Source organism: Gadus macrocephalus, chromosome 5 (assembly GCF_031168955.1).
Source record: "Gadus macrocephalus chromosome 5, ASM3116895v1".
NCBI lineage: Eukaryota > Metazoa > Chordata > Actinopteri > Gadiformes > Gadidae > Gadus > Gadus macrocephalus.
In genome coordinates this window covers 19,223,174-19,233,173 of record NC_082386.1, presented here as the reverse complement: position 1 = coordinate 19,233,173, position 10,000 = coordinate 19,223,174, and the positions used below count along the sequence as shown (strand labels likewise).

The window sequence follows — 10,000 nt, the reverse complement described above, 5'->3', positions numbered from 1 at the left end:
GTTGTCTCCAAGAGGCCCTCACACTAACGTGTGCTCTGAGCGAACCATAAACATCACACACACACAAGCACAAACCCACGCACACACACGCAAGCACACACACAAACGCGCACATGCACACATTTTTGGGGAAGAATAGCTGGCTAGGGCCACATACACACACACACCCACACACACACACGCGCAGACGCACACGCACACACACACACACACACACACACACACACACACACAGAAACACACAAAAAAATTCAAAGATACAAACACACCAACCTGCAAACAACACACACATGATACAGATTTGTATGTCGAACCCACACAACAAACATACCGCCAATCCATATGCACAGAAATAAAACACACACGCACACACACACACACACTCTGACCTACAAAACAACACATTTTATGACACACGAGTCCTCAGCAGGGGTGCGTTAAGAAGCAGCGTGTGTTCTTAAAATAAACCCGTCAACATGAATAAACACATCAACACGAATAAACACATCAACATCTGTTGTCGGAGCATTCCTAGCTGTTGACATGTCTCGGCTCCAGACACGTCAAACCCCTCCCTCTGATTCAGGAGACGCAGCGACCACCCCGGCTGTTGTCTTAACAGCCTGTGGATCTTGACCCCGGCACAGCTGTCTTCGGGATTATGGGATTCATGAAACCTACATCTGTGTATATTACATTAAACAGGTCTTATTCAATCAGAGCCTGTTCCCCTAAAACAGGATGGATTTAACGGGGAACGTTCCATCGTGGCGGAGGAGCACCATCCCACTGTGTTAAAGAGGGTGAACTGGTTTTACCATGGCTGTCGGGATTGTTTCATGCCTGAGTAATGTTTGTTTGATATCCCTAAACTAACTCGTTCTCATCCCTTAAATGGGAACCGTCACACTCGGCTTTGTTCTGTTTCAACAGAGCACTGCTCCATCACGCCTTCCCTCCATTCTTTCCAGTAAATTTGCACCATTGATCCCAGTAGTCCCAGTACCAGTGAACGTTCTGGGCGTGATTTCGTCCCCCCCCTGCTCTCTTCTGCGTGGCGTCCGGTCTGACCCTCTTCTCTCCTGCAGTTTAAAGACTTCTTCCGAGCCGGCCGAGGGATCTATGAGGACCTGTGTCGCCGACTGCCCTTCTACCCTTCAGACTTCACAGACGGTAGGCTACCATTATACCACAGACAGTAGGCTACCATCATACCACAGACGGTAGGCTACCATCATACCACAGACGGTAGGCTACCATTATACCACAGACGGTAGGCTACCATCATACCACAGACGGTAGGCTACCATCAGACCTCAGACGATAGACTACCATCATACCACAGACGGTAGGCTACCATCATACCACAGACGGTAGGCTACCATTATACCACAGACGGTAGGCTACCATCATACCACAGACGGTAGGCTACCATCATACCACAGACGGTAGGCTACCATTATACCACAGACGGTAGGCTACCATCAGACCTCAGACGATAGACTACCATCATACCACAGACGGTAGGCTACCATTATACCACAGACGGTAGGCTACCATCAGACCTCAGACGATAGACTACCATCATACTACAGACGGTAGGCTACCATTATACCACAGACGGTAGGCTACCATCATACCACAGACGGTAGGCTACCATCATACCACAGACGGTAGGCTACCATCAGACCTCAGACGCTAGGCTACCATCAGACCTCAGACGGTAGGCTACCATCAGACCTCAGACGCTAGGCTACCATCAGACCTCAGACGGTAGGCTACCATCAGACCTCAGACGGTAGGCTACCATCAGACCTCAGACGATAGACTACCATCATACCACAGACGGTAGGCTACCATCAGACCTCAGACGGTAGGCTACCATCAGACCTCAGACGGTAGGCTACCATCAGACCTCAGACGCTAGGCTACCATCAGACCTCAGACGCTAGGCTACCATCAGACCTCAGACGCTAGGCTACCATCAGACCTCAGACGGTAGGCTACCATCAGACCTCAGACGGTAGGCTACCATCATACCATCAGACTGACTGGCGAGACTCCCTGCTGGTCCAAGTTAAAGTCAATCATGTTTTTTTTCTCCTCACAGCAGGAGGGCACTCTGACATTCTTGTGGTTTTCACTCAATGTCTGCTTACTGTGTTTGTGTGTGTGTGTCCAAATCTTTATCTGTACGTGTGTATGTGTTGGGTGTGCATACACCTCTCTCTGTGTGTGTATTTGAGTGTGTGCGTTGCTTGAAATCACAGTTTGCTGGCCTCCTGCTGTTTTCCGCACTAAAGAGCAGTCACTCTGGATCAGACACCAAACTGTCTCTGCCGCTTTACCCCTAGAACACAGGCCCGTGCAGGGTGATGTCACCACGCTGAGGTCTCCTGGCATCACATAGCATCACCTGGCACCTCATATCAGCCAATCACATGCCCCTGAGGTTTCCTTCAGCTATTCTATTAGCCGGGTTGTCGCTGGTAACCTGTAAACCACATCAAGGTCCAAACCAGGTTGAAACCAGGTTGAAACCAGGTCGAAACCCTCCCGGTTGAAAACAGGTGTAGACCAGGTTTGAACCAGGTTTACACCAGGTCGAAACCAGCCCGTTTGAACCCAGGTCTAAAACATCCCGTTCTAAATCAGGTCTAAAACCTGCTGGTCTAAACAGATCAAAACTACCCAGGCCTAGATCAGGTCAAGAACCTCCCGGTTCAAAACAGGTCTAAACCATCCAGGTCTGAACCAGGTGTAGACCAGGTTTGAAGCAGGTCTAAACCATCCAAGTCTAAACCAGGTGTAGACCAGGTGTAGACCAGGTGTAAAGCAGGTCTAAACCATCGAGTCCTAAACCTGGTGTAGACCAGGTGTAAAGCAGATCTAAACCATCGAGTCCTAAACCTGGTGTAGACCAGGTGTAAAGCAGGTCACACACAGCCTGAAGGGGGAGACCAAGCAGGCAGTGAACTGTTTTCCTCTGCTCTTGTTATCGTAAATCTGTGAATGCGTTAACTTCTCCAAGGTTTGTTTGTGTTCGCGGTTCAAGGCCAGCAGAACAACAGTCCTTCGATAGCGCCCGTGTAGCCGCGTGCGGATGAAAACATCCTATAGTCTTGATGCGCTCGCTTCATCCAAATTACACGTATTGTGACCTTAATTCGGCTCGGAAGGGAGGCTCATTAAAAATATCACGAGGCCGTGAGCGCCGTTGTTTTTTAAAAGCCAAACAACTGTTCTGAGCGGTAATGAAGACCACAGACTGCTTGGCTGGGTATAATGAGTTCATTCATTAGTTCATTCATTAGTTGATTCATTTGGCCTAATCAGGTGATTTAATGAGACTCTTATTGTGGCGTTTCACAGTTGAATAATATACACTTCCCCCCCCTCCACTGCGGATAATGGAAGCCTGCGGTCTTTGTCTGGGGCTGGATCGGGTCCACCTGTTTCCTGTTTCAGTTTCCATCGCATAAATATGCTTTCCAATTGTAATCAATCAGCAAAAAAATATACATTAATATACGTTTATTTATTATTCTTTATTTCATGCTATTTCATGCTCCGACACCAAACTATAATTTGTACTGGTTCAGCCAGGGCTGGGCCTAGTTTAGCCTGGTTTAGCCTGGTTGAACCCTGGTTTAGCCTGGTTTAGCCTGGTTTAGCCAGGGCTGGGCCTAGTTTAGCCTGGTTGAACCCTGGTTTAGCCTGGTGTAACCCTGGTGTAACCCTGATGTAACCCTGGTTTAGCATGGCGTGTGTTTCCTCTCCCCAGGTGTGTGGGGAAGCTAAGGCCGGTCTTAGTTTACTCTGGGTCAGCCTGGTTGAACCCTTGTGGTTTAGCCTGGTTTCACCCTGGTTTCACCTGTTTGAGCCTGGTTTAGAAGGCTGTGTGTTACCTGTGTGCAGGTGTGGTGGGAAGCAACAAGACTCTGCTGAAGTACATGACGACGGCCATCTTCCTGTACATCGCCATCCTGCTGCCGGCCATCGCCTTCGGCTCGCTCAACGACGAGAGCACCCGCGGAGAGATCGGTACGCACACAGGCTACACACACACGCGCTAACTACACGTGCTAGCTACACGCACACACGTGCTAACTACAGGTGCTAGCTACACGCACACACGGCCTAACTACACACATGCTAACTACACAGTACACATGCTAGCTACACAGCCACTCTAGCTACACACATGCTAGCTACACGCACACACGTGCTAACTACACACATGCTAACTACTAGGGTTGCCAACTTTCAGAAATTAAAATAAGGGACGCCCATCACGGGCCCGACTCCTGTGGGGCGGGGCGCCCGCAGCAGTGGTATGTTTTATTTTGTGCTGGTGTTTTTAGTAAAGGGTTGATCAAGAAAGGAATTAGTCATACTTAAATCTTGAAATGCTTTATTACCACATAACATTCTCTTATAAAGTGCAGTCAATTAAATCTTGAATGAAATCTCTTTGTGTGGCGTGTGCAGCAATGAACTTTTAAAATATAAACTAAATAAACGGAATGGCCCACTCCATTTGTTGGCCATTCTGGAGAAGATCCTTTCCACACATCCAGTGGATGCTGGGATGCTCAGGATGTGTCTGGTGATAGACAGCATGTTTGGCAGGTCAGCTACTCGAAAGAGAGCCACCCACCTGGCAGCCACACCTTTGGACTTCCATCCATCTTCAGCATCTTCTTTGAGCCTCTTCAGAATGGGTTTTGCTGTGGAGCATTCATCATAAAGTTCATCCATGTTGACTTTATGGATGAGGTTGAGCTTGGTGGTCACCCTCTCAATGTCAGTAAAGGTCATGGTGCCATGGTGCAGAGAGAGAGGTTGCAGTGAGAACAACCAGTAGTCTTCAGAAAAGTTGAACCATTTCTCAACATATGAGAGTGCTGTGTTGAGGAATGCAGTAAAATCTGCCCTTGCCATGTCAGCATCAAGTGGACGGAGACGCTGCAGCTTCAATTTAGTTAAGTAGCCATAGAACTGTTAATCTCGTCTCTGTGTGAGCTTTTGCTTGAAGTTTTCCATGATGGAATATAACTCAACACAGGTGGTTTCATCACTCTCCAGCTTCTTTACAACATCCTCAAAGAGAGAGAGGATATTATTGCAGAGAAGAAGGTTGCATGCTGTCCTGTTGCATGCTGTCTGATGTCAGACAGCCCACCGTGCGCCACTGAAAACACTCGCCGACATATTTTACAACTTGCCTTGTAAACATCTCCACTGACGCTGTCCAGCCAAGGATGTGCGTCTTCCCACTCACGTCCGTACTTCTGCAAGCGTTTACGCTTTTGAGGACGTGGTGGAGTATCGGGTGTAGCGGACATTTTTAAAAGGCGCAGGTTTTGTGAGCAGCGCCGGTGTGTGGTGTCTGTCGCTAGGCAACCGTGACCACCACACGCATGCGCAGACACACAGATGACCGGAGCCGGTCTTGCGTAGATCCCGCCGCGACAATTTTGCTGACCGTAGTATTCCCTGTGTTTTGTTTTGATCATTATTGTTAGATTTAGAATTTGTGTGTGTGACAGACATGTGTATTGGACATTTATGGAAATACGGAACAAATTGCGTCCCGTATTGGTTCAATACGGGACGCAACATTTAATTGCCAAATAAGGGACGATTCCGTATTTTACGGGACGGTTGGCAACCCTACTAACTACACACATGCTAGCTACACAGCCACGCTAGCTACACACATGCTAGCTACACATGCATGCTACACACACGCTTACATTTTTTTTTTTTGTGTGATTGTGTATGGTATGTGTGTGTATCTTCGAGATGTGTGTGTGCGTGCATGTGTGTTTCTGTGTGTATGAGATGTGCATGTGTGTGTGTGCGTACTTACACAGGTGTGTGTGCGTGCATGAGATGTATGTGTTTATGCGTGTGTTTGCGATGTGTGTGTGTGTATGTGTGAGCATGTGTGTGTGTATGCGACGTGTGTGTGTGTATTAAAGGTGTGTGTCGTCCCTCCAGACGTGAAGAAGACCATGATAGGCCAGAGCATCGGCGGAGTGATCTACTCTCTGTTCGCCGGATCCCCCCTGGTCATCCCCCTCACCACCGCCCCCCTGGCCATCTTCATCACCGGTACCACACTCCTCCTCATACACCCAGACCACTTTGACCGTCGGTGCCATAATCAATTAAATTCAGTTCAATTGTATTTGTATATCCCTTAATCACCATTACAGTCTCAAAGGGCTTTGCAGGCCAAATATTTATGAGACCCCTCTTAGCCAGAGTGCAGTGGGTGCCATGATTGACATACATGCATACAGGCACAACGTATTCAATTGATGATGGCCGGTGAGGCCAGCGTGAGGGGAGTCCAGGCAACACGCTAGAACAGACAGAATAGTGAATCAGAAGGGAAAAAGTGCATAGTGGAAATGTACACTGCTACTAATTCAGTAACTGCTGCATCAACAAAAGCATGAACAAACACGCACTCCTCCTCATATAATCCAGACCACTCTGTATGTGTGTGAGTACACCTATACTTACGTGTGTGTGTGTGTGTGTGTGTGTGTGTGTGTGTGTGTGTGTGTGTGTGTGTGTGTGTGTGTGTGTGTGTGTGTGTGTGTGTGTGTGTGTGTGTGTGTGTGTGTGTGTGTGTGCACCAGTGATCCGGGGGATCTGTGATGACTACGACCTGGACTTCCCAGCGTTCTACGCGTGCATCGGTCTGTGGAACAGCCTCTTCCTCATCCTGGGAGGCATCTTCAACCTCAGCCTCCTCATGAAGCTCTTCAAGAGGTACCCCTCCTCCTCCTCCTTCTCCTCTCTCCTGCTCCTCCTCCACCTCCACCTCCACCTCCTCCTCCCTCCTCCTCTCTCCTACTCCTCCTCCACCTCCATCTCCTCCTCCTCTCTCCTACTCCTCCTCCAGCTCCACCTCCACCTCCTCCTCCCTCCTCCTCTCTCCTACTCCTCCTCCACCTCCACCTCCATCTCCTCCTCCTCTCTCCTACTCCTCCTCCAGCTCCACCTCCCCCTCCTCCTCCCTCCTCCTCTCTCCTACTCCTCCTCCACCTCCACCTCCATCTCCTCCTCCTCTCTCCTACTCCTCCTCCAGCTCCACCTCCCCCTCCTCCTCCCTCCTCCTCCTCCTCCACCTCCTCCTCCACCACTCCTCCACCTCCCTCCTCTTCCTCCAACTCCTTCTCCACCTCCTCCACCTCCTGATAGTTCTAAGTGTTCTAGTTCTACGTCTGTTGCTCTAACAGACAGATCTATTGGTTCTAAGTGCTCTAGCTCTACATGTGGTCCTCTAACAGACAGAGCTCCTGGTGGGTCTAAGTGCTCTAGCTCTACATGTGGTCCTCTAACAGACAGAACCTTGTGGGCCTAAGTGTGGCCTGGTTGCTCTGCTGTCTTCCAGGTCTACAGAGGAGGTCATCGCTCTCTTCATCTCCATCGCCTTCGTGGTGGACGCGGTCAAAGGCACCGTGAAAAGTAAGTCCCTGCTTCCTCCTCCCCGTGGTAGGAGCTGTAGACCACGCCGAGACCAGCAGGTCTGTACCAGAGCTGTTCATGTAGCGTTGCGGGGCGCTACGTCACCTCCGGGGGGTGCGTCATTGTTTTGAACAGATACAAACAGGACTGATGCATTCAATACCAAAATGATAATGGAATGAAAGAAAGGAAAATCGTGATGCCTTGCATTGCTTCCGAAAGGATCGTGATGGTATTCTAAGATCGTCTTCCTGAGAGGACGACCGCCCATGTAATCAGTCCCTAATTCAGAAGGGAAATCACGCCACTCGCTAGCACAGCCAGTAATGGAGTAGTGTTCACTGTTAGCTCTGAGTCTGCGGCGTGTTGGGATAATAGGACGGTGGGACCCAGTTCACAGTGCCCCTCACACACACACACACACACACACACACACACACACACACACACACACACACACACACACACACACACACACACAACACACACACACACACACACACACACACACACACACGAACAAACGCGCACACACTGACACGAACATGCACACGCACACAGACACACACGCTCACACACACATACACACACACACAAACACAAACACACACACACTCACATTGACAACCCCCCCCCCCCATCCTCACAGGGAAACCCCATGCATCCCGCATCCCCCCTGTCTGGTCTCCATGGCAACGGGAGCTGTGATAGAGGGATTGTATCACTTAGCGGTTGATTGATCAGGCGGCGGCGGTGCGATCACCCGCCAGAGAACATTCTGTCAGAGGGGTTGGCCGGGGGAGACGTTTCCCTCGCTTATCATCCTACACTGATTTTCATAATATTTCAGCGGTTTAATTGCGACATTTTAAAACACAACATTTCATTTGTGAAGATACCGACACGATAGCATCTTCCAAACGTTTGAGCAAAGTTGAATCTCGCCGGTGGCTGGAATAACATTAGCACAATATTACCATAATTTATGTGTTCTCCGCTCCCACTCCATGCTCTTACCAGCAGCGTCTGAGCTTACGTTTAGGACCCAACTCTAGAAAGGGTTTCAGGCTCTGTTTCTGTTTCTGGTGTCACAGGGCTTTTTCCATAGAATTGCGTTTAAAACGCGGTTCTCCATACGTTTGGCACCAAAAGGCCCACTCCACTAGGCAGTGGTAACCTGGGGTTGAACCTAGTGCCACTGCCCTCCCTTCTCAGAACAGTTTTACAGTTAGAGACCAACCATAATGGGGGCTCTAACTTGGTTGGTCTCTAACTGAAGGCAGTAGCTCAGGAGGTAGAGTGGGTTGGCTGGTAACCTGGAGGTTGTTCGTTCGATCCCCGGCTCCTCCTAGAGTGTCGAGGTGTCCTTGAGCAAGACACCTAACCCTCACTGTTAGCTACCGACGAGCTGGCTGTCGCCGTGAATGGCTGACTCCGCCGTCGGTGTGTGAATGTGTGCGTGAATGGTGAATGTGAGGCAATATTGGAAAGCGCTTTGGGTGGCCAATGGTTAGAAAAAGTGCTATATAAATGCAGTCCATTTACTTTTATAACCCCATCCGTCAACCACTCGAGTGTCTGTTTCTGGTGGCAGGATATTCTAGTTAGTTTGAGTCCCAGACAAAAGCTTCCGGGTTCGAACCCCAATGTCCCAGTCTCCCTGTAGGCTTTGTAGAGCAGGTGACCCCTGACCCCTACGTGCTCCTTAAAGCTAGAGCGTGACACCTGAAGAAACCAGCCAGAGCCAGCTGGATATTGAAAGTATCCAACCGAAAGCATCCCCTCCCTCCCTTCAGCCCTCCCTCTTAAGCCACTCCCCCAAAACACGTCGCTAGCTCGCTAGCGTTAGCAGTTGGTCGGCCTCGCCTTGTGGAGGACCACGGTCCCCAGCCATGAGGCTTGCGCAGGCAGGTAGCTTTCGGTTCTTTTATTTGACTCAGACATTTGTTGGAATTTACAATAAAGTTGACTTTGACTTAGACTTAGCTTAGCTGGGTAGCTAGCTAGGTAGACAGCCAGGTAGGCCGAATGAAATGACTGGACGGGTTTACGACTGGCCTGGTCCTCGATTGTTTTTTTTTGTCAGACTATTTGATTTATTGATTGCTGTCGGGATTTCAAGAGAATTTCTCTTATAAATGATGAAGATGGAGATTCCAGTTCACCGGTACTACAGTCTAACTGTGTGTGATTGCAGTATTACACCGGTACTACAGTCTAACTGTGTGTGATTGCAGTATTTCACCGGTACTACAGCCTAACTGTGTGTGATTGCAGTATTTCACCGGTACTACAGTCTAACTGTGTGTGATTGCAGTATTTCACCGGTACTACAACCTAACTGTGTGTGATTGCAGTATTTCACCGGTACTACAGCCTAACTGTGTGTGATTGCAGTATTTCACCGGTACTACAACCTAACTGTGTGTGATTGCAGTATTTCACCGGTACTACAGCCTAACTGTGTGTGATCGCAGTATTTCACCGGTACTACAACCTAACTGTGTGTGAT

At 49.2% G+C, this 10,000-nt stretch overlaps 1 protein-coding gene across 1 annotated transcript in view; it reads left to right on the top strand.

The window, feature by feature from the left end:
• Positions 1-10,000, top strand: part of slc4a11 (solute carrier family 4 member 11) — a 53,298-nt gene that overhangs the window by 28,736 nt on the left and 14,562 nt on the right. The window contains 5 exon segments of the mRNA XM_060051469.1: positions 1,089-1,173; positions 3,919-4,044; positions 6,007-6,120; positions 6,657-6,789; positions 7,415-7,488. Of these exon segments, the coding sequence (XP_059907452.1) occupies positions 1,089-1,173; positions 3,919-4,044; positions 6,007-6,120; positions 6,657-6,789; positions 7,415-7,488 (532 nt within the window).